Source organism: Mytilus galloprovincialis, chromosome 7, assembly GCF_965363235.1.
Source record: "Mytilus galloprovincialis chromosome 7, xbMytGall1.hap1.1, whole genome shotgun sequence".
In the NCBI taxonomy this organism is placed as follows: Eukaryota; Metazoa; Mollusca; class Bivalvia; order Mytilida; family Mytilidae; genus Mytilus; species Mytilus galloprovincialis.
In genome coordinates, this window is record NC_134844.1 from 41,438,328 (window position 1) to 41,464,572 (window position 26,245).

Below are 26,245 nucleotides of genomic sequence, written 5' to 3' on the forward strand. Positions count from 1 at the left end.
GAAAAATAAAAAAGACACAACATATTTTCCCAAGCAATCGATAAATCGATAAGAATCAAATTTCCTTGTTTTGATAAATCCACAACAAATCCAGCAGCTAGTAAAAACAGAATTATCCTAGGTTGTCTGAACGGAGTCTGAACGAAAGCCCACTTACTTATTCAATATCAAGAGCTGCACCAATAGCGCATGACACGTCAATCGTCCCTCAAACTCCTTTTGAGGATTTTAAATGAATAAAAATAAAAAAACAATCGTACATCAATGGATAAAAACAAAGCACCAAATTTCATAAAAATTGATGAAATCATTTTTGAGTGGTTATTGTTAGTGTCGATCATCCAGCCGCTTTATTTTTTTTAAAGTATAGCGTCTTGATGACAAGTGATATAAAATGGTAATTTATGACATTCGGAATAGTTTCGGATTTTTTAACTTGTTTTTAAAGATATTGTCCAAGACGAATAACCGAGAAGTTGGTTATTAACTTCGGAAGATATTATATTACGATAATAGTATTGAAAAGCCCGAGTGTATCGATTGTTGTTTAAATCTATTTATATTTTTTTTGTGACGACTTAAAAGTCGTGGATAACACCAGACAGCGTGGCTTCCATGACAGCGAAGGAAAATAACAGCCCATCATACCTTTGTAAGATGATACAACAACACAAACTGTTACATAATTTTTAAAGCAACCTGAAACATCGAGTAGTTATATTCTTTCATGCAAATACGTGCTACGCAAGCAAGTTAATAATCATTATGATACAATAAATGGCAATTTTTGTATTGACTGGGACCACTCGAACAGTCGTGTGTACGTTATAAATACATTTGGGGTTGATTTGTAGTATCTTTATCTTTATAAATACTTGATGGAAAAGTGGTACATCTGGTTTTCTTTCATATGTTTCATGATAATTGCATTGTCTTTTTTATAGACCTCAAGATGATTAAGAGGTCATACTGTAGACTAAAACAAAGATTGAGAATAAAAGTACCAAAAGGTCAACATTATACAAATAAGAAGATGCGGTATGAATACCAATGAGACAATTATAAAACATGATCACACTGAACTAAATAAAGAAGTTAAAAATATGAAAAAAAAATCAAACGATGCTAGTAATAACCTACAGGGAATTAGAGATTTCATGGACGATTTCAAGGTAAATCACGAAAACAACGTAAAAGATGTAAGATCGATTAAATCATCCATTAGTAAAGTAGCAAATGATCTTGCAGATAACACTTTGGAGCTGAGAAATAAAATTAAAACAGTAGTCAATCACGCAAAACAAGAAAATGAAAATCTACAGAGCACCGGTATTGACCTTCAATGCAGATCAATGAAGAATAACTTGGTGTTTACTGGTTTGACGGAAACCGAAGGAGAAAACATTGTACATATATGTTTTTGTATGATATTTTTGTTTTATATCTATGCTACTAGCAAATGGTTCTAATTTATAACTTCAAATACACAAACATGTTTTTTGCTTTAATTTCCCATCAAAACACGATTGTTTTTTCTGTCGTAATGTATTCCATAAGGTTGAAACAATCCATCCACACTTGAAAGAAGTTGTCTGTTCTGTTGTCCATCAGGGGATAAAACCACTATTCTGTGTAAAGCAAGACAAGCTACATAAATGTTTCCGTAGTTATCTAGCGCTATTCCACGTGGTATTTCTAATATGTTCTCATCTTTAAATGTCCATATTGCCACGCCGGTCATATCACAACATACAATACTTTTAGGTCCATCGTAAGTACAATAAATTTTGTCATTAAAAACCTCAATATATGAAAAAGGGGGCAAATCATACTTCCATATAGCAGTACTTCTTCCGTCCTGAGGGTTAAGTTTACAGACACCATCTCCTTTTGCGGAAATGAACAATGACCCATTATGATGTTTAATCCCATAGCACTGATACTTCGTTGGAATATACTGTGTAACCTTTTCTGTATCGATGTCTAGTATACTGACTCCGTTATACTGTCCTATGTTTGACGTTGTAGCTACAGTTTGATCACCTATATACGTTACATCAAATGCATTGGCGGGTTTGACTGAGATTTTACTCAGTATTTGCCAGTCGGTACTGATGACAAGTACATTTTGGGTACTATAGTCACTTAAGGCAATGTTTCCATTTGGAAGAACGACAATACCTCTAATGTCTTTAACCTCTGGTTTTACGGTTTTCACTAGACTTAATTTGATATCAGCAATTGATCTAATCTTTGTCTCTACTAATTGTGCTTGTTTTGTTTTGTGTGTTACGAGGGACAGTTTGCAATGAGTCTTCTGTACCTCAAGTGAACCGAATGATTGAATACTTGATGAAAGGTTGTCGATTTTGTCATCAATATTGAATAGTATAGTAGGTGCATCCAATATGTTGTCTCCAATGATCGACTGCAGGTACGACTCAGTAGTAGCTGCTTCTAATGAGATTTTCTGTAATCCAAAGTACGTTTGAAGGTCGGTCGCGTACCTGTCCATATCTTGTAACTGTTGTTCAGCTTTGTTTGTTCTATCAGTCTTATTTTCTAGGATCTGTAGTGTATTTTTAATGCTATCTTTCGATTCACTTGTTATCTCGACAATTTCGTTTTTGATCTTCTTTTCCAATTTATCAAAGTGGTCATCAATCTTCTTCCTTGTGTCAGTAACCTGGGACAATATTTTCTCTTCTTGCTGCTTTATTCTTCCCTGTTGTTCATTTAGTTCAATCTGTAGAGTTTTTATGTTTTTATCAATATCTTTCAAACTTAGTAGTGTTTCCTGGAAAAATGACGACTTTTTAACGTTTTCTATCATTTTACGAAGGGATACTATACCTTTGCATCCTTCGTGATTCTCAATACATGAGGGGCAAATAAGTTTATCGTGAGCTTGGCAAACCATTTGATATTGTTCCGTATGTTCCATGCATATATTACTGGTTTGTGAAATAGATGAAGACATCGACAAGTAGTCCTGAATCGATACAGTTACGTGATTTTCGGACGACTTTGAAAATCCATGATAATCATTGCAATCTTCACAAAATGCTTGTTGACATTCAGAACACCAGACAGTGGGCGGTTTTGTAATATGTCGATGGTCACATATATCGCAATGTTGCTGAATTGATGTCATTTTATCTTTCCTACAAATAAAAGTATAAGCATATTGGTTTTGCACCATGTTAAAAAACCTGCATAGATATAATCCAATTAACTTGGTTTGTTTAACATAAAATGTAAACAATTAGGCAGCAACCATTTGATTTTCGGGGGGGGGGGGGGGGGGGCTATGGATTTTTTTTCTGTACAAACTTTTTTTGGGGCCAGAAGTCGAAAACAATTTTTTTCTTTCAATTTTACCATTACATATAGTGGCAGCTGAGGGTGAAACAAACAATTTTTTTTTCTCAGGATCAGAAACAAATTATTTTTTTCTCCAAAAACTGGAAACAAACTTTTTTTTAGTCTTTAGTAATCAGTTTATGTATCTATATGACAAAAATATGGATTCTGAGTACTTTTATATGAAAAATTTGCAAAAAAGGCTATTTCCGGTTTTCTCAAGGTCACTTCCGGTAGTCATTTTTCAAGGTCATATGTCACCTAACCTTTGTACAAGGTCAAATGGCTTTATAATGAAGTTAGTTGGTTATATTCAAATAACCTTGTATCAGTACATTTCAGGGGCATAAACTCCTATAAGATGCCATTAAATTGTATAAGACTAAATGTAGCATATCTTCATTACAAGAAGGCAGACATTTTGCACTTGTTCTTTTATATGTATTACGAAATGATTAAATGCGGTATGCCAGTATTATTAGAACCCCTATTAAAACTTTTTAACCTAGTATTTATGAAAGGCAGCTTCCCAAAATTATGGAACAAAAGTCTGATTACTTTAATTCATAAAAAGGGGAACAAATCTGACCCCTCTAATTATAGAGGTATCTCATTGACTTCTAATTTGGGAAAATTATTCAATAAAATTATACACACTAGACTTATGAAGTTTATTAACACCAATAATTTGATAAGTGAAAATCAGATTGGCTTCAAAGAAAAAGCTAGAACAGCAGATCATATATTCTCATTAAAGTCTATTGTAGACAAATATAAAACTAAAAAAAAGAAAATTTTTGCAGCATTTATAGATCTGCGAAAAGCCTTTGATACTGTCTGGAGGGAGGGTTTATTCTACATTCTACTCCAAAACAGACTTCCAGGCAAACTTTTTAACGTCATCCAATCAATGTATAATGACAACAAATGCAGAATTAAATTTCAAAATGGTATTAGCCATGAATTTATATCAAATTGCGGAGTAAAACAAGGGGATGTACTTAGCCCCACTTTGTTTAATATTTATATAAATGGCCTTGTAAATGACCTTGATCATGCAAACACTCAACCAATTATTATAGATGTTAAACTAACATCATTATTATATGCAGATGACATTATTTTATTGTCTAAAACCCAAGAAGGGCTACAAAATGCACTAAATGAGTTAACTAAATTTTGTTCCCTATGGAAACTTGATGTTAACAAACAAAAATCAAAAATTATAATATTCAATTCTAATGGAAAATCTCATTGTAATTATTTTAAAGTAGAAAAAGAACATCTTGAGACTGTTAAATCTATTTGTTACCTTGGAATAACTATAAATTGTTCAGGAAGTTTAAATCATTCAAAAAAAAATCTTATGGAAAAAGGAAGAAAAGCTTGGTTTAAAATTAAAAAAACAGTCTCTTTAGATAATTCCTGCAGTATGCTTGAAAAATTATTTGATACTTTAGTTGTTCCAATAACTCTTTATGGAAGTGAAGTTTGGGGTGTAAGCCAAGTGTTCAAAGATTCAGATCCATTTGAACATTTACATATTAAATTTATTAAAGAAATTTTAGGAGTACAGTGCAAAACAACAAATGTAGCCTGTTTAACTGAGACAAACAGAATCCCTTTGTACTTTAAAATTCACCTTTCAGCTATAAAATTTCTAAACCACATTGTAAACTCTCCTAACACTTTAGTCCATAAAATATATAATAATGTAGAGAAAACAAGTAAATGGGTTAACATTGTAAAAGACTGGTTAAATAAATTAGGGTTTGGTCATCTCACTTTTAATACTTTTAATTTAAAATATCACATAAATAGTATCCAACAAAGAATCTATGACCAGGCTTATCAAATTATGAATTGTTCTATCAATAAATGTGAAAAATTAAATTTCTTTTGTCATACTAAAAGAATTAGAAAAAGGCCCCCATATATTGATATATGTAAATTCAAAACCGACCGATCAGTTTTCAGTAAATTTAAACTAAGTGCACATTCCCTAGCAATTGAAAGAGGGCGTTATACCAACATTGAAAGAAATAAACGCATTTGCTTATCCTGTAACAGACAAGAAATTGAGGATGAATACCATTTCTTCTCAATCTGTCCATGCTATAAATCATTAAGGGATACCTATATACAAAATATTAATAAAAATCTTAATTTCAATTTTATTAAATTGCAGTCCACTATAACACTAAATCATTTGACTGTACTTTTAAATAGCAGTCTACCAGTCATTATAAAAATCACCATAAAGTATATTAATGATTGTCTTTTATTAAGAACATCTGTGTAACTTTGTTTAATATGCAACCTCATTTTTGTTTGTGTTCTTTTTTATAATTGTTCATGAACATTAACAATGTGTAAACTGTTGATATTTATAGCCTTTTTCTTCTTCGCTGTGAATACCACTGTCACTCTAATATAGTTATAATCAATTTAACTATTGTCAGTTTATTGTTTTAATTTTGTATGCCATAACCATTTAATGTAAATGTGTTTGTGCGAATAAAATATTGTCTATTGTCTATTGTCTATTGTATCTTTCAAAGTGTCTGAGAAAATGCAAAAACAAGCAAAAGTCACAATTGAGAACTTGACCTTGACCTTTGACCTTGACCTCAATTTCTAAGTTAGGACATAGGGCCTCAAATAAAAATATCCCAGGCTGATACGGTTAACGGTTGATGAGTTGAAAACACATATCGACAAATTTATTGTGTAAGGGTAGATAACTCCTATAAAATATCATCGAATCTCTTCGATCCAAATTAGCCAAAAATTCCTGAGGATGTAACAAACAATTTGTTACGAAGGAGATGCACACACATGATAAACAGTGAATAGGGAGATAACTCTTACAAAGGAAATGGTTTGCCTTAGCAGGGTGAAATTTAAAAGTGCATAAACTATACAATACCATATGAGAAATATCTAAGCGACATATTGTGAAACAAACATTTATCACAGGAACAAAATTTGGTGGAAGAAAAAAAAAAATTAAAAACCAATTGTTCAGAGAACAATTGAAGGTCTTTCCACCAGTTAATATCTATTTTGATATTAAAATATTAAAAATCAGTCTAAAATGGCAGTTCATATGGCTTTATGATGTATAGATATGAATTTAAAGCAAAGGTCAAAATCTAGAACGTCAAATTAACCAATGACCTTGACCTCAATTTCAAGGTCACAAACTGAGGATCTCAAATCAAAAGACCCTAGGTCTCTAATATGTATGGGTAATAAGTTATATCACTTTACAAATAATTTTAGATATGATAGGGGCAAAAACTCCCATTCATTGTCTACACACCCTTTTAACTAAAATTATTAAGTTACGACATGTCGCAACTAACAATTGAGTCAAAATAATTTGTCGATATCTTATACGGTTTCTGGAAATGAGTGGAAATAAGCCTAATTCAAAAATTAGAATATGACCTTGACCTTTTACCTTGACCTAATTTTCATTTTTTTGGACCAAGGACCTCAAATCAAAAGATCCTAGGTCTCTATCACTTATGGTGTTCCAGTTTAAAATGCATTTCAAAATTTCAAATACAAAAGGGGAGATAACTCTCATATGGAGCGTTCATATTGCTTTAGTCGAAATTGGACATAGCATGCGAAGGGTATAACGAGCAATTTTGTAAAATAAATTTGTCGTAATCTTTTACGGTTGCGAAGGAGTCGTGGACACAAGGAAAACAGTGTTTGGGGAGATAACTCCTACAAAGAAAAGTATTCGGTTACGCAGGGTAAATTTCAAAAGAGCATAAACTGTTCGATATCATATACCAAATATCTAAGCGACATATTGCGAACAAATATTTATCGCAAGAACAAAATTAGGCGGAAGAAAAAAAAAATAATCAGAAGAAAAACAATATGTCTTTCCACAGAAAAGTGGAAAGACCTAATAATCAGAAGAAAAACAATAAGTCTTTCCACAGAAAAGTGGAAAGACTTAAAAAACATTTACAAAATCAAAAATGTACCTGCAGTTTAAACAACACAAATCAATGTATTCGTCCAGGAAGTTGAACACTAAACATTTAAGTGAATTTGATCGACTTGTTCAAGTTATAAAACCCGCCAAATTTTAAATGTACTTAATTTGGTAAAATGAAATCAAAATGTGCTTTTCTAGAAAACAAGGACACAACGTATATACCTTACCATTCATACTAATCGCATTATCAATGATTACTAAATAGTGTATGACAATATAAAATTATCTTCAATACCTTAATCATTAATCACGTATATCACAGGGGCGGATGCAGGAATTTTCGAAAGGGGGGGTGCTAACCCAGGGCAAAGGGGGGGGGGGGGGTGCAGGGGGTGCAAAACATATGTCCCGATACAAATGCATTGATCGGCAAAAATAAAGGGGGGGTGTGCACCCCCGGAACCCCCCCCCCCCCTGGATCCGCCACTGTATCAGTATCTCAAAATTACCGAAATCAAAGGTCTTTTTAAAAAGGGGAAGTCCATAAAACAATGGTCATCAACTAAAGGAACAAGTGCTGGCTGGGTACAGATATTTTCCAAATAAAATGATGGGAAGTACCTTATGTTATATAATATCCTTATGAATTTTTTAAACCATGTTCATGATGTTAAATTGAAGTTTCGTCTGTATACAACGTTTTTCATTAGGTTTACAACAATATGTATAATTCTTAAAGATGTAAGTATAATCAACTCCAAGAAGTCTATATATTTAAGACTCAGATCGACGTCCGTTCTTCAAATCGACGTCGAAATGTAATGTCACAATAAAATAACATCACAAATCGACGGCCAAATTTAGGCCTATCTAATCGACGTCCATTTTTTGGCATTATCTAATCGACGTCCTGTTTTAAACCTCTCTATTTAACGTCCGTTTTGGACACAGAATACAAAATTGAACTGAACCGATAGAAGCCAGTCTATGGAAGAAGCGATTCGATAAAAACTTTTCTTATATCAACGAGCGATATTGTCTTATATCAACGAGTTGCATCGTGGCAAATTTCAGACGAATGTTAGCATTTGTACGAAGAAAGGCAGATTTCTCGGTATAAAGAAATGGCTCTTTTTTTAAAACCGGGTGACATTTAACACGACATACGTCTGGTGTATAATTTCCATGAATTACTTTATATAATAACAAACAAGGTGTATTTAAACGAGAAAATTGAATTGCTGAATAAATGAAACATAAATGCACGATTATTTATTTGTAGATGTACACATTCTATAAATATCATGTAGCAAATTCAGTGGAATGCAATTGAGATGAATTCAATTGTTGGCTAAGCCAAAATCATTTATGAGTCAAAGATACTGCTATATTTTAATATATCAATGCGATATTTGTCTTTTATCATAGGATATCAAAAATATATGAATGCGATACTTTATAATATAACTGCTATAGTTTTCTAATATAAAATGAATACGATGACACGTCACAATGCATGTCAAGAAAACTGCAAACATAATTCACAAACTTAGATCATGACCGGTTTAATGTTTTAGAATCAATGTCACTAAAATTTCGTAACTGTAACAAAATTAACGTTTACATGAACTTATCATTTGGAAAATGTTGCTTTTACCCTATTGATAGTTGAAAGTGTTAACAACCTGTTTAGTCTATTGTTTTCAATCACATGATTTAACCAACTAATTCTATTTGAAGTGATGATGCAATGGCGGAATTTAAATGCGGTTGCAAATAGTCTAACGACCTATTAGATTCTAATATACTGGTCACACTGCTATAGCCTATCAGCCCTTGTAATATTGAAATAGACAAAAAATATCATTACTTTTAAAAAAGAAACATTCATTCATACAATCCAATCCAATACAGCTCCAAATTACTATGAATATTCAAATGGTAAAATAAATAATCCAAACAAATTAAAATGTACAAATGCTGAAGTCTCGAACTTTGAAGATACCAACTGAGTAGCCTCAGACTATAAATTGGACAACTTCAGATACAAAAAAAATAAAAAATATTGTCAAACAGAAAATGTATTTATTATCAACATGGAAAAAAATATTGAGAAGGAAAACAGTACTTTTTGGATATCCCGTTGATAAATCGATATCTCTATGAACATAATCAGCTCGCCGTGCGAACACTCTTTTACATCGCGATGTCCGTGGGGGCATTCCGATGTATTGTTGCCACAGAGATTTGACTTTCGTTTTTGACTAGTAACCGATCGTATAAATACGCGAAAATTTCTTAGTGCAAACTAACAATCCGTATCGCTTGTTATAAATTCATTTCTTTAATGAGTACTAAAAAAAATGTTTAGGACACACATACATTAGATGTAAATGTCTTTTGACGTTAGAAATGTGTATTTATATTTTCTATATTTATAAATTTAGATCGCTCAGTTGGAGGACTGGAAAGCATTTATTCATAATGGGAATTTTTTAAGATTTATAGATATAAGGTCCGAGACCACAATTAATTCGTAGTGCATTTCTTTTAGAACATAAATGAAAATTAAAAATATCCCACCTTTCTCAATGAAATTTTTACAGTGTGTTGTACTACTTTTTAAACAAATTATATCAAAATTATAGAAAACTTCATCGCCTCTAACTCAAAATATGGACAATGTTATGTTCAGGGCGTCTTGAAATCTATTGACAGCTTCCGAAGTGCTATTTTTTAACCTTTTTCAGCTGGACCAAATCACTATTTTCCTTTAAAATTCTGGGCCCAATTTTTTTTACAGTGTAATTTCACCCCCCTACTTCCAATTTGAGGCATCAAACATGGAGAAATAAATTTGGAAGGGATATGAAAAATATTGCCAAGTAACCCACTGTCAACACTAGGGACTATATTTTATATATATACAACGAAAATCAAGGGACAACAATTGTGGTCTCGGACCATAAGAAGATGGTGCATGAGTTCGAATTAGACAACTTTCCATCAAAGTAATAATTTGTTTTAAGTAAACCATTATAGATCAACGTAGGGCCTTAAACACGGAGCCTTGGCTCACAGCGAACACCACGCTATATAGGAAGAAAAATATTGCTAGTGTTTAACCATTCAAACAGGAGAACCAACGGTCTAATTTGTATAAAAAAAAAAAAGGAGATTCAAAAGTACAGGTCAGATTTTGTCGAATCAATCTGAACGAGGACAGTATGATTCATCTTTGTCTTTAATTACGACATTGTTTATTAAATCCTTATTTGATTAGTTTTCTTCCAAAACCAATTGAGAAATTTGTAAGATTTTACCAAAAACAATTTAAATTTAAGCAATGGTCATAAAACTGCTTATTTACATACTACTAAGAAGTAAAATCACAAAAATACTGAACTCCGAGGAAAATTCCAAACAGAAAGTCCCTTATCAAATGGCAAAATCAAATGATAAAACACACCAAACGAATGGATAACAACTGTCATATTTCTGACTCGGTACTGGCATTTTTCAAATTTTAAAAATGGTGGATTGAACCTGTTTTTATAGCACTTAATAACCTATCACGTGTATGACAGTCTCATCAAATTCTGTCATATTTACAACGATGCGTGAACAAAACAGACATAATATGTAAAATTGTCAAAATATGGGTACAGCAGTCTAATGTTAATACTAATTAGTAATAATATTGATATAACAAAAACACCGCTATGATATTTTAAAAGTATCGCTATGATATTTTAATAGTATCGCATTGATATAAGAACTGATAGCATTTGTTTATTTATGTATATAAGAAAAACACAGCACTTCAAATTTTACATGGACATAAACTTTAGCTTCTAAACAATTTCTGAATGTATATTTAGATTCAATTGTTGTTTATATTTGAACAATAAATTTTAAAGTTAGTTTTTTCTTAATTTTTCGTTGCCGAAAATAACATTTTCCGCATGGAATGTCTGCATATTTACAATTGATATTAGACAATATCGCTATGTGATATAAGAGAAGTTTTTATCGATACGCTTCTTCCATAGACTGGAAGCTGAAACCTTTAGACCTTTAACCATATGTGTGACAAATAAGATCTATTTAAAAAATAAAATTCTTTTTTTTTAATTTATTACATACTAGACTAATTATGTAAACAGGTTGTGATATAAATTTTTGAATAAATAAAAAAAAAAAAAATAGATGTGGTGTAATTTCCAATGAGACAAAAAATATATAAACCACAGTTCAAATAAAGTGGATGCGAGCAATAATAAAAAGTAACATCACAAAAATAATGGACTCCGGGGAAAATTTTGATTTCAAAACGGAAAGTCCGGAATCAATGGCCAAATCAAATTATAAAACACATCAACCGAATGAACAACAGTCATATTCCTGACTTGGTTCAGACATTTTCAAATGTAGAAAATGGTGGATTGAACCTGGTTTTATATAAACCATACGGCTTTTAACAATGATAAAAATTCATACCTCAAACATGGGCTATAAAAGTCAACGACATGAATAATGTAAACAATTCAAATAAGAAAATTAACGGCCTTATTATAAAAAAACAAATATGACAGACATAACCATTGAAAAACACAGGTCCATAAAGAATATTGGGTTAAACATGTTTGTGAGCACTGAGCCCATAACAGTGGTGTAACAGCACAACATAAAAACATAATGTATATTTCTTACGTATACGTTTCCAGGTGTAAAACTTATCTATTGTTGAAGACTGACTAATGCTCCTAGATGTCGTTTGGTTTACTTTGTTGTTGAGTTGCTTTCTCATTGACGTACACTTACATGTATGTCATTTTTATTATAAACAGGAATGACACAATATTATGCAGAACAATTGAATTAACTTTTTATCAAGATAAACATTAATATTCATGTTACCTATTTCTGGTTGAAAAAATGTATATGTATAAGTGTAAATTAAGTCCAGTAATAAATGCGACCGTCACTGATGAGTCTTTTGTAGACGAAACGCGCGTCTATCGTATATACTAAATTTAGTCCTGGTATCTATGATGAGTTTATTTATCATATCTTGATATTGAACATGGATTAAAGACGACTATGTACAATCAATCGGACGTCGTTTTGGCACTACATGACGCCTTATTAGAGTATCAAAATATTGGACGTCGATTTGTGAATGTGAAATCCGATTTGGACGTCAATTTGTGAATGTGAAATCCGATTTGGACGTCGATTTGAGGAACGGACGCTGATTAGAGGCCGGACGTCGATCTGAGTCTAACATATATATTTTGTAGGTTTACTCTATGCAGGAATTTTGTGTTGAATGCAGATCACAACGTATTAATAATCGACGTATTTAGAACATATTGTATGTCATTATGTTCACTTGTTTATCAACCAAATAAAGGCAACAGTAGTATACCGATGTTCAAAAGTCACAAATACGGGCTACAATCTAAAACTGAGGGAAACACTTCAACTATAGGATGAAAACAAAGGAACAAATGGAACACTGAAGTGCAACAAAAATAAATGCCAATATACACAGAAACGAACTTTTTGATAACATCTGCCATATTCCTGACTTCGTACAGAACATTTTAAGAAAATATGGTGGTTTGTACATGGTTTTATGGCCTATATGACAATGTTAAAAAAATGTGGCTAACGTGACAACACTACGTGACAGAAATACAGCACAAACACACAAAAACACTCATCACAGAGAAGCATAAAGACTTATTATATTATAGTCGACACAACATGCAAACCGCCTAACGATGTGATGCCACCTAAGCCCTTATTTCAAAATCTAAAATTGTATTACCAATATAATCAAAACGCATTCGGTTAATTTAAAAAAGAACAAATCGAGTTTTTGATGTCAATTTTGTTATATCAGCAATGATTATCTTGACTATCTGAAACACATGTAGTACACCTCTAGTATATCCGGTAAAGGTTAAAGTGAAAGATAGATGAATGCAAACTACATAATACATGCGTTTTATACATTTTAGTATATATTTATTGCAGGTAGATAGTGATGTCAACCCTATTCTGACCTACCTGTTATTGTAGAACTCTAATGCTAGCTCGAGAAATTGCACGCGATTAGAAATAACAATAATACTTTTCCTTTATATCCCTCCACACGTTTTAAAAAAAATGGTACAGAAAATCAAAGTTTAACGATTTATTTGTGTTTGTTTATCATTCAGTAAATACGTTTTGATTGTAACAGTGTGCGAATATCTTTTTTGTGACAACAATTGAAAATGATCTGAGAATTTGAATACTCATTCTCATGAACTGGAAATAGTTCGACAAATAGTTAAAAACGAATATAAAAATCGCTGCCACCCTAGAATAGTGTTTTGAAAGCGAATTATGAATACGTTACCATTTTATCATAAAAGACAATGTTTTAGTTTACTGCGACTGTGTAGTCATCAGAATCAAACAAAAATTTAAAAAAAAGGAGCCTTTTATCATGCTTCCGAATCTTAATTATTTAATTTGCCTAATCAAATCATGGGAGCTTTCAAAATCCACAAATTATAAATACTTTAAGCATGCGCTGCACATCTTATTCGAATTATTAGCTGACCCCTGTGGAATTCTCATTTGTAAATTTATAGACCAATATTTTTTATGTACAATTACATGTACATAATAAGCTTGTAGTGTTTTAGATGTACAAATACAAAACATGTACCTCAACAGACATGACAGACACATTTATATAATGTAAATTAACTGCAATAATAGAAATGCATACATGTATTGAAAACTAGCCATTGAAACTTTACCAAACTAAATCATAAAAGAAGCCTTGAAATACCTCTTCCAGTGTCTGGTTCTGCTGTATTTAATAGACCAGTTGCCAAGTCTATACTGATACCTTCTTTAAAGAATATTCTATTCAAATATTGGTTTCTCATAGATGTATTCCCACATTCATTCTGTATTGATTTATACCTTGATCGAATAGTAAACCAACAATAAGATAAATGAAACTATTTATTACTGACTAAACATGAATAATCTTACAACAATTAAAATGTGAACAAACTCATTGCAACTTGGAAAACTGGGGATAAACATCAGTTTGACACTTTTGAAATTAAAATTGAGTTATCCCTCTTTTTATATCAATAAAAAAAAAAAATCAAAACTTGGGGAATATGATATAAAGGCTAACGTGAAGAATTTGTGTATAATCGGTCAAATACAGATACAAAGCAGCTGCATCCCCAAAGTTAAAGAGGAAACCTTGCAGTACAAATTAGTTCTAATTTACAGTCTGTCTCTGATTATTGTTTTTTAAAGTTAGCAAATATGATGAACAAATTGTGAAAAATTGTCATTAAAGGACAATAACCCCTTAAGGGGTCAATTGACAATTTTGGTCATATTAACTTATTTGTAGATCTTACTTTGCTGGTCATTTTTGCTGTTTACAGTTTATCTTTATCTATAATGATATTCAAGATAATGACCAAAAACTGCAAAATTTCCTTAAAATTACAAATTAAGTGGCAGCAACCCAACAATGGTTTGTTTGATTCGTCTGAAAATTTCAGGGCTGATAGATCTTAACCTAATGAACATTTTTACCCCATGTCAGATTTGCTCTAAATGCTTTCGTTTTTGAGATATAAGCCAAAAACTGCATTTGACCCCTATGTTCTATTTAAAGTAAGGGCGGCCATGTTTTTTGACGGATCAAAAATCGAAGCACACACTTTGTGCAGGATAATCTTAGGAACTATCATGCTAAGTTTCATCCAAATCCATTGAGTAGTTTCAGAGGAGAAGATTTTTTAAAGTTAGCAAATATGATGAACAAATTGTGAAAAATTGTCATTAAAGGACATTTACCCCTTAACGGGTCAATTGACAATTTTGGTCATATTAACCTATTTGTAGATCTTACTTTGCTGATCATTTTTGCTGTTTACAGTTTATCTTTATCTATAATGATATTCAAGATAATGACCAAAAACTGCAAAATTTCCTTAAAATTACCAATTAAGGAGGTAGACCTAGGTTAAGGGAAATAACTCTTAAAAACATCAGTACGTTTGTGTAGAACCATTTTCAAAAACATATTCTAAGCTTCTAGGTTACATAGATTATTTTCAATCTGTTTCAGGTAAATGCTTAACATACATTGATGAACTTGAATTTTACAAACGCTTGACTGATTTAAACAGTTATCTCCCTGAACCAAGGTCTACCCTCTTAAGTGGCAGCAACCCAACAATGGTTTGTTTGATTCATCTGAAAATTTCTAAGCTGATAGATCTTGACCTAATGAACATTTTTACCCCATGTCAGATTTGCTTTAAATGCTTCCGTTTTTGAGATATAAGCCAAAAACTGCATTTGACCCCTATGTTCTATTTTAAGAAACGGCGGCCATGTTTTTTGACGGATCAAAAATCGAAGCACACGCTTTGTGCAGGATAATCTAAGGAACAATCATTTTAAGTTTCATTCACATCCATTCAGTAGTTTCAGAGGAGAAGATGTTTGAAAAATTGTTAACGACGACAGACGACGACGACGGACGCCAAGTGATGAGAAAAGCTCACATGGCCTTTTAGACCAGGTGAGCTAGAAAAGGAATTCGTAAAGCTTACTTTGACAAATTTCAAACTAACTTCATTTCAACAAGTTTAAATTACATGTTCTAAAATAGAGCTAAGAATTGTTTGTATTGTAGTAAATCTAAGTCTTTGAAATTTTATTCAAATACGCTATTGAACATTACTAAGAGCCAATAAATGCAATAATTTTGTATTTTATAAATTAGTGCCTTCAATAAATAAAAGCCGTCTTAGAACAGTCTCATTTTCATACCGATATTCGAAATGACTCGTTTTATTTTTACTGACACCATCACGAGTTGGTTGACTTTTACAGAATATCCGTTTCACAGATTATATTGGATATATTCCGAATGTCGTAACTACAACCCCGTTCTCTTTGGACGAATGTAACCTTGCGAATAAGACAAATTACAGGGGTTGTAATAACATGAGCAACACGAAGAGTGCCACATGTGGAACAGGATCTGCTTACCCTTCCACAGCACATGAGAACACCTGAGAACAAACCCAGTTTTGGTGGGGTTCGTGTTGCTTAGTCTTTATTTTTCTATGTTGTGTTTTGTGTACTATAATCCTGCTGTTTGTCTTTTTTTTTTTTAGCCATGGCGTTGTCAGTTTATTTTTGATATATAAGTTTGAATGTCCCTCTGGAATCGTTCGTTCCTGCCTTAAGCCTTTTATGGCTGATGGTTTTAGTTTGTTTTTATGTTTTACTGTTACACCACTGTCCCAGGTGAAGGGGAGGGTTGTGATCCCGCTAATATGTTTAATCCCGCTACATTCTATAGGTATGTGTCTGTCCAAAGTCAGGAGCCTGTAATTCAGTAGTTGTCGTTTGTTGCTGTGTTGCATATTTGTTTTTCGTTCATTCTTTTGTACATTACACAGTCTACTAGTTTTCTAGTTTGAATTATTTTACATTTGTCATGTCGGGCACTGAGTTTGCTCATTGTTGAGGGCCGTCCGGTGAGTTGTTTATTTCTGTGTCATTTTGTCTTTTGTCTCGTGTGAAGGATAGTCTCATTGGCAATCATACCACATCTTTTTTTGTTACATTATAATGGTTAAAATGATACTTTTTTGGAAACATTCTGTGATTGTGCTTTTGTGAAACACCTTTAAACTCTTAATATTTACGTAAAAGTAATATGTATTAATTCTATTTCAATTGAATAAATAATACATGTCAATTTTTGATATTATGCTGTATTGTTTTAATTTTCAACAACTACAACTTCAATGTTGAAAGTTGAACGTAAAATATTGAATGTAGTAATTCAATTATTGTTTGTATGCTTTAAAAAATATGTTTGTAAAAAATAACTGTTCTACGATCTTTTCGACGTAACTAACTGCTTATACATGATCATAAAATTTAAGTAGTATTTTTTGAGAACATGTAATCTTACAGGAAAAAAAGATAACGGACGAAGCAGCAAAAAAGAAACTACAAAATTCCATAAATTGATGCTAGTTCTTGTTACATCTTGAATATACATGTTGCGAATATAGAAATTTCTAATCGATACCATCATATATAAAATAGTCAGCATAGTTATTAACAACCAATAGATGATTGCCTTTTCTATCGAAATGAATCGCACAAGGATTTCGCAATGCATCCTCTTGCGACAAAAGTATTCTGCAATGTTGTCCATCAGGTGATATCACCACAACGTGATGTGATTTTGAACAAGCAACGTATACGTTTCCACTATTATCAACTGCTATGCCATGTGGATATTTCAATATCCTCTCATCTTTAAATGTCCAGATTTCCTTCCCGTTCATGTCACAAGACGTTACAGTTCTCGTACCATCGTTAGTATAATAAATGATGTTATCAAAAATTTCAATATAAGACCATGAAGGTAAATCAGATCTGATGATAAGTGTACTGCTGCCGTCTAGGAGGTTAAGTTTGAAAATACCCTCGGTGTAAACACACACGAACAATGACCCATTGTGGTGTGTTATTCCATAGCATTTATATTTTGTTGGAATATACTTTGTTACTTTTTCTAGAGAAATATCTACTATATTGACACCTTTACGCGAACCAATTTCTGATGTTGTAGCCACGGTTTTATCGTCTATATATGTTACATCAAATGCATTGGCAGGCTTTACAGAGACTTTGCTTGGTATCTTCCTGTTAGTACTGAAGATAGTAACATTTCCTGTACTCTGACCACTTATTGCAATATTTCCGCTAGGTAGTTCAACAATGCCTTTAATGTCTGAAAACTCGTGTTTTATAGTTTTCACTAGCCTTAACTTAATATCACCAATGGATTTAATCCTAGTCTCTATAATTTGAGCTTCTTTATTTTTGTGTCTAATAAGGGAAAGTTTATAAGGAGTTTTCTGTAATTCCACTGACCCAAAAGTTGTAATATCATCACAAATGGTATCAATTTTGTCATCAATGTTAAGGAGTAAAGTGGTTTCATCCACGCTGTGGTCTTCAATGATCGACTGCAGGTACGACTCAGTAGTTGCTGCTTCTGACGAGATCTTCCTCAATCCAAGGTACGTTTGAAGGTCAGTACCGTACCTGTCTATGTCATGTAATTGTTTTTCAGCATGATGTGTATTAGTATTGCTGCTTTCTAGCATCTGTAATGTTTGTTTTATACTATGATTTGATTTACTTGTTATCTCGATGATTTCATTTCTTATCTTCTTTTCCAATTTATCGAACTGGTCATTAATCTTTTTCTTTGTTTCTATGATCCGGGCTAAAATGTTTTCTTCCTGTTTCTCTAAACTTTCTTGTTGCTTCTTTAATTCACTTTGTAGAGTTTTGATGTTTTGATCAATATCTTTCAAGCTTTGTTTTGTTTCTTGGAATAGTGACGACTTTTTAACGTTTTCTAATACCTTACTAAGGGGTACTATACCTTTGCATTCATCATGATTCTCAATACATTTCAGGCAGAGAAGTTCATCGTGAGCTTGGCAAATCATTTGGTATTGTTCATTATGTTCATTGCACATATTACTCGTTTGAAAAATCGAAAACATTGCCGAGTAATCCTGAATCGATACAGTAACGTGATGTTTGGACGACCTTGAAAAGCCATGATAATCAGTACAGTCGTCACAAAATGCTTGTTCACATTCGGGGCACCAGACTGTGGATGGTTTTGTAATATGTCGATGATCACAGATATCACAAAGTTGGTGAGATGCCGCCATTTAAAGTATTCTGAAAAAAAAAGACACTGCATATTTTCATCACCAAGCGTTATATCGAAAAAAAACTTTAATTCTCCTTGTTTTGATCAATCTCAAAAAAAGCCTTGCAGCGAAATGTAAAATTTCGGCAGGTTTTCTGTACGGAATTTGAAAGAAACTTATTCAATATAAAAAGTTGTACCAAGGGCGCATATACGCTTTCTCACTTTAACTCGAATTAAAGTTTTGAATTAATTTATTTGATTATCAAGAAATATTGTGAACATTGCTCAAGTGTAAGCCAAACCGAGCGCCCAATGCCCCAAAAAGACATGCTCACACAGTAGTTCCTATTGAAACAAAACATGGACAATTTGACACTATAAAATCTGAAACTTAAAATAAATAGTAATCAAATGGGATTAACACAAATAACCAAATTGCAGACATTGCATGACAATTAGTGACAGCATTTTTGAATTATTGTTTGAAGTTTTGACGACAGACAGACGGGCGGACAACTGTATAACATAATACGTCAACAGGAAACACAAAAACGTAAACGTTTCCGAGGTTGTCTGCACCATATTAAATAAGACCTCACGAATTTATTTATTTGATTCATTTATCAAAAAAAGGTTAAAATATAGATCGATCATTTTATACAAGAATATTGACTAAAGTGTATGAATAATCTCTGCCGTCTTGATCAAGAACAATTTGAAGAAATGTGAAAGGATAAATATTAAAACAGAAAACAATCATTTAAAAAGCATGCTTACCTGCAGTCTGTTACAACACCAAATGAATGTATACGACCAGGAAATACACACCAGGTAAATTTGTTAAACTTAAAACGCGGCAGATTTTGAATTCATTCATTGATGTCATTAATCGGATAATCAAATCATACGTTCCTGCTGCAGAAACAAGGAAATAAAATAAATACCTTGCCATTCATACCAGTGAACTCTCTGTAATTTATAACAGCAATGACTATGTGGAACAAATTAATTATTATAAATTTTAACCCCAAAGATAATTAAAACACGTACATATTTGGTAAAGTTTTATCTGTTTACAGGTTTTTTGTTTACACATATCTATTGTTTAAGTTTGATAAGGTTGCGAATAATATGGTTACCATGTAAGTATAATCCACGTTGTTCACCTTACTGTAAATACTCTTACATGGGTCTCTGGTCGGAAACTGTACGACTCTAGGTACGACTAAGGCTAAACAATGGAAACAACAAACCATAATTAATATTCCAGCACGTTCATTAGCAATTAGATCACAAATAGGACCAATTTTCAAGGTGTTATTTAACTCTTTTTCATACCAGTATCAACACAAGCATATTTTGCCATGATTCTCATCACTTTATGAAATGATTCCAATACGAACCCTGGACCATCTCAATCCGAACCAAGCTATTCGAGTGGTACCTGTGATAAACCTGCTAAATGGGACGATAAAGGCATTGAATGCAATATATATACTTGTAACCAATGGTATCATGTTGTCAGTCAATGTCACCAAGTATGTACCTTTATCAATGACTCTGCAGCTGCATTGAATAGACAACTTTCGAGTTCGATGCATTTCCATCAAAAACTTTACTTTTAGTGTAAGTCATTCGTGCGTTTAGGGGTGTCGTCTCTTCCGTTCCAATGTTGGGCAAGTGGCTAGAAAACTATGATATGCTATATTGCACGACTTTTTTGGCAAATTCAATTCTCATAATTGACAATCAGCACTGGTGTCATTAGGGAATTATGATCAAGTACCTACAGAACAAACATTATTTCTAGTTTATCCTGCACAATGACGATCACTAAGACGTTTGGTGAACGTTAATATCTGATAAATGACGTCATAAAGGCGCGCATAGTTAACGAGTTTTTTCCGGTGACAGACAAACTCGAAAATGGTCTTTTGTATTACATATAACTTTACGATTTATTCAACATTCGGATTTTTCTATGGTTTTCTGCACTTCAAAAAGTTTTGATATCAAGTCCGAAAACAACAAACCAGATGCAAACCATCCATGCATTTAAACCAATAAATTCAGCAGCAAGACGACTTAATCACAATAACATTTGAGATTTCCAATTGTTCAAAAGAAAGCAACCTCAACTTGACTATCTTATTGATACTACACCCCTGGATAGCATCATTGGTACATAGTCATTGACATAAAAGATTCTCGGATCTTCCCAAATAAATAAAATATATCTAGAAATGACAGAAACCTATCAGAAGGAGATATATTCAAAGCAGTAAAGAATATATATATAACTACATCAGCTCCAGAATTGCAAACTGACGGCGAAACAATAAGGTGCAAATTAGAGCTAGTTTGATACAAACCAATTTACATATTCTCCTATACAACCCTTGGATATCAAACGGAAAAAACATAATTCAGTTTGGTAGGTGCATAGGAAGAGCATCAAGAATAAACAATGCATTTATATTGTCTGCTGGAGGTGTCAACCTGCCAGGATGGAATTGGATGAAAAAAGAACCCCTAAACCATATTCCCAGTGTCCAACCATACACTTTAACTTTAATTACATACTACATGATTGTGGTTTTACTCAACTAGTCGAGAGAAAGACAATTACATCTTACAAGCCATCTATCTAGTATCAGTAGGACTAAGATCATACCAGGTATATCATATCACGATATAGCATATCTGGAATCAATATAATACCAGCTAGACATTATCAAAAAGCTCATCAGACACCATTATATGGCAAAGGAAACTCGGAGAATGTAAAAAAAAGACATCATAATCATCAATAAGTCACTACCAGATATGGTAAGATAGGGAAGATTAGTAGAGAATATGTGGAATATATTCCAGAAAATGTTATAGAAAAGTATCAAGAATAACATACCTCACAAAGCAGCAAGGAATAAAGATGAATGTTCATTGCTTGATACAAACATGAAACAACTTATGCGAAAACGAGATAGGTGGTTTAAAAGACTACAAAAATTGGAAGCCCTGCTGATGCGGCAAAATACAAAAAAAAGTAAGATACACAACGTGAGGTTTGGCGTCCTTACGAGAAATACAAAGAGAGCATAGTTACACCACAATATGATGACCACAGTGGCACTAGAAACTGCATGAAGTGTTTTTTGACTTGCATCAAACACACAAAGGATAATAATGACAGCATTACTACACTTCAATCAAAGATAATCGTTCATAAAGAACCAATGGTAATAAGGCAAACATTCAAAATTATTATTTCTTGAAAGCATTTTTCATCAAGAGAAGATATACCAGACAAAGACAAGGGTGCCAACTGAAGCCCGCCTCCGGTGTAAGATTTCACGCAAGTGTTGAAGATCCATTGGTGGCCTTCTGTTGATTTCTGTCTATTGGTCGGTCATTGCGATTGCCAAATAAACGGATCACCAGATGTATATATAGATGTCAATATGCTTAACTTATCTGGTTATGAATGTTGAAAATTATCTAGGAATTTGAATACGCAGTCCCATTTTTTTTGTGGAAAATAATCTATAAATAGTTAAAACATAATATAAAAGATTACTGCTTCGAGTTACAAAAGAGTAATTTGAAAGCGAATTTAAAGTGTGTGGCCATATCATCTTACCATTAAAGACAATGTGGAGTACAAGGTTTCTTTTGGCAATGTTTAGTTTAGTTATCAGAATCAAATGAATAAAAAGAAGGAACATGTCATCTTCCTTCAGAATCTGTTATCTTTTAATTCAAAGTCTAAATTAAATGATGGAAGCTTTCCAAATACACAAATTACAAATGCTTTAAAAATGAGTCGTCTGCACATATTATTTGACTTATTGACTGATCTTCGTACAATCTTCATTTGTTAAATTATAATTATCTATTGCAAACATTGTCGATGTAAAATCAATAGATACAAGAAGATGTGGTATTAGTGCCAATGAGACAACACTCCATCCAAGTCACAATTTGTAAGAGAAATCATTATAGGACAAAGTACGGTTTTCAACACGGAGCCTTGGCTCACATTGAACAGCAAGCTATAAGGGCTCCAAAATGAATACCGTAAAACCATTTAAACGGGAAAACAATGCATATTTAATCTTATTCGTTTAAATTAAGAATAACAATTTAAGTCTGACAAATTATTCAATGACAGGTTCTTATTTTTTGTTGCAATCCTTGGTATAATGATAAGATTGTTATTCTATCATTTCTCTTTGATAACACAATAAAAATAACGAATTTCAGTAGCTAAAGATAATTCAACCATTCTCTTAGTACTAAAAAATAACTATAGTATAATTCAACTAATGATGTCAAACAGATGTGGATTCTTAAAAATTCTAAAAATCTTCTGCAAAATCTTTGATCACAATTTATGCAATTTTGCAGCAGCATTAGGAAATTGCTTTCTGTACGACTCCAAATGCTCAATTGAGGTATCAGCTTCACCATCTCATTAAACAGAGCTTTTTTCTATATAAATTGGAATCACGGATATATATTTCTTGTTTCGGGTTATGAGAATTATTGTTTTGTGAAGAACCATATTGATTCTATCAGAAAATACCAAGAAGATGAAATAACGAAAATATCAACCCTATTCCAGTCTAAATTTGTTAATTTCTTTAATAATGTGGTGACATTTCTTTAAAATCGTACAAAGTTGATGAATTAAAACAGAAATAATCTAGTGACAGAAAATTCCAGAGGTGTGAGACTGGTACGTTGGAATGAACTTCGTTGTATTTATGAATGTTGAAAGTAAACAATAAGGTCATGGTCAAATGTAGTATGTACAATTTTTGCAAATAATTATATACATATTGCTCGCCTAGCATACATAGTGAATACGATTAAGCTCGTTAAAAGAAACAAGGTAAAAGTACTCATGGAGAATGCCGATTTCTGCGCAAACCCCTCCGTATTGAAGACATTTATAGTCGAAATGTAAATCTGGAGCAGTGAAATTTGTACCGTTTATGTTACTATACATATCAAAATGTAGTATGATTGCCAATGAGACAACTCTACACGAGAGACCAAATGATACGGAAATTATCAATAATTATAGGTCACCGTATGATCTTTTACAACGAATAAACCTCATACCGCATAGTCAGCTATAAAATGCACCGAGATGATATATGTAAAATAATTCAAACAAAAAGACTAACAGCGCTAGCCCAATTCATGTAAAAAAAAATAATGAACGAAAAACAAATTTGTAACACAGCAACAACTGAACTACAGGCTCCTGACCTGGAAAGGCAAATACAAAGTGTGGTGCAATTAGACTATAGTTTGAAGGCGCCCACCCTCACCTAACATGAAACAGTGGGGTAACAGTACAACATAAAAACAAACTATAAAATTCAGTTGGAAAAAGTCTTAACTTCTTTGGTCAATATCTTTTAAGCTATGTTCTGTTTCTTGGAAAAGTAACGATTTTTTTACATGTTCTATAACCTTTTTAAGTGGAACTATCCCTTTGCAATCATCATGATTCAAAATACATGAAGGACATACAAGTTTATCGTGAGCTTGGCAAACCATTTGGTATTGTTCATTATGTTCCATGCACATAATACTGTTTTGTGAAATAGATAAAGGCATTGACAAATAGGACTGAATAGATACAGTCATGTGATGTTGGGACAACCTTGACAATCCATGATAATTCTTGCAATCGTCACAAAATGCTTGTTAGCATTCGGGACACCGGACAATTGACGGTTTTTTAATATGTCGATGATCACAGATATCACAAGGTTGCTGAGATCCCGCCATTTAATGTATTCTAAAATAAGAAAGAAAGTGCATAATTGGTTTTCATCATGCGTAAAATCGATCAGATGTACATGTTCCCTGTTTGGATAAATCCACAACATAGATAGCTAAAAGTGGAAGTTCCCTTGTTGTCTGTACCGAGTCTACTCGAACTTATTCAATATTTTTAAAAGAGCTACGCCTTGAGCAAAAAATACGCCCATCAACCTTTAAGCTGATCTTCATGCTTTATATGAATTCATATGATCCAATAGAAATACTAAAACCACTTCATCAATATAGCAGTTTTTGATCATTTGTCTAAAAAGTGGAAAATTCCCCTCTGTATGAATACATTCCTAATACTTCAAAACGTAAATAAGAAATTGTTAAAGAATCATATGAAAATTCATGTCAATATATATAAAAAAAAATTCAATAAGGTTTCCTAAAAGTTGATTAATTATAGTCAGAAAACTGAAAATTCCATATTTTCTGAGAAAAAATTCCCATAGCACGGAAAAGACAGAATTTTAAAACAAATAAAAATTGAAAGCAAGTTTACGTCACGGATATAAAAAAAATTAACACAATCCTTATGAAAATTGGTGAAAGCATTTTTGTGTTATAGTCTGAAGTGTTGACGACGGAAGAACAATGGTATATTGTCTTTAAAGTCATGCGTATATAAATGAAAGCATATTGATTTTATACAATAATGATGACCTTAAACATGTAGTTCAACACTTTCTTATAAGAGCTTTATAACAGCCTCAAACGTGAAAGAATCTGTAAATTATGTTTCGAACCAGGCAAAAATACGTATGAAATCAATGTTCTTGGTTGGATTAACCTATAAACCATACAAAACAACGAAAAGTTTTAAATAATTCAAAGGTTGTCTGCAGCATATTAAACGAGACCTCATAAAGCAGCTATTGATATTTTTAATAAAAAGTTAATATATAGATAAACTTTAAACGACAAACGGTTTTAAAATGTCAAATGAAAAATAATAAAACAGTGAAAAAATGTTAAGAAAAACAAGTTTACCTGCAATGTAAAACAACATCAAAATAAATCTGTTCGATCTGGAAGTACACAATATGTAAACAGTTACGTGAATATGATTAATAAGTTATTAAACCTCGAGAATAAAATGCAGCAGATGTTGAATGTCCTCAATCCGATAATCAATGTTCTTGGTTGGATTAACCTATAAACCATACAAAACAACGAAAAGTTTTAAATAATTCAAAGGTTGTCTGCAGCATATTAAACGAGACCTCATAAAGCAGCTATTGATATTTTTAATAAAAAGT

General features: G+C 32.3%; 2 protein-coding genes across 3 annotated transcripts; both read right to left on the minus strand.

Moving 5' to 3' along the window:
• Positions 1–1,413: 1,413 nt before the first annotated feature.
• LOC143083009 (uncharacterized) lies at positions 1,414–7,417 on the minus strand. Its single transcript, XM_076259118.1, has 2 exons — positions 7,374–7,417; positions 1,414–3,164 (listed from the first exon to the last, which is right to left on the minus strand). The coding sequence occupies exon 2, from the start codon at positions 3,152–3,154 to the stop codon at positions 1,505–1,507; it is 1,650 nt and encodes a 549-aa protein (XP_076115233.1). The 5' UTR covers positions 3,155–3,164; positions 7,374–7,417; the 3' UTR covers positions 1,414–1,504.
• Positions 7,418–17,267: 9,850 nt separating this feature from the next.
• LOC143081700 (uncharacterized) lies at positions 17,268–20,363 on the minus strand. 2 transcript variants are annotated; one of them, XM_076257443.1, is made up of 2 exons: positions 20,279–20,363; positions 17,268–19,165 (listed from the first exon to the last, which is right to left on the minus strand). In XM_076257443.1, the coding sequence occupies exon 2, from the start codon at positions 19,153–19,155 to the stop codon at positions 17,473–17,475; it is 1,683 nt and encodes a 560-aa protein (XP_076113558.1). In that variant the 5' UTR covers positions 19,156–19,165; positions 20,279–20,363; the 3' UTR covers positions 17,268–17,472. The 2 variants fall into 2 exon arrangements, with proteins under 2 accessions (XP_076113558.1, XP_076113557.1); XM_076257442.1 differs by lacking the exon at positions 20,279–20,363 and adding an exon at positions 19,917–19,971.
• Between the last annotated feature and the right edge of the window lie 5,882 nt (positions 20,364–26,245).

What these genes read in the sequence shown, in the direction of transcription:
- LOC143083009 (XM_076259118.1), bottom strand. Translation starts at nt 3,154, where the DNA reads ATGACATCAATTCAGCAACATTGCGATATATGTGACCATCGACATATT.
- LOC143081700 (XM_076257443.1), bottom strand. Translation starts at nt 19,155, where the DNA reads ATGGCGGCATCTCACCAACTTTGTGATATCTGTGATCATCGACATATT.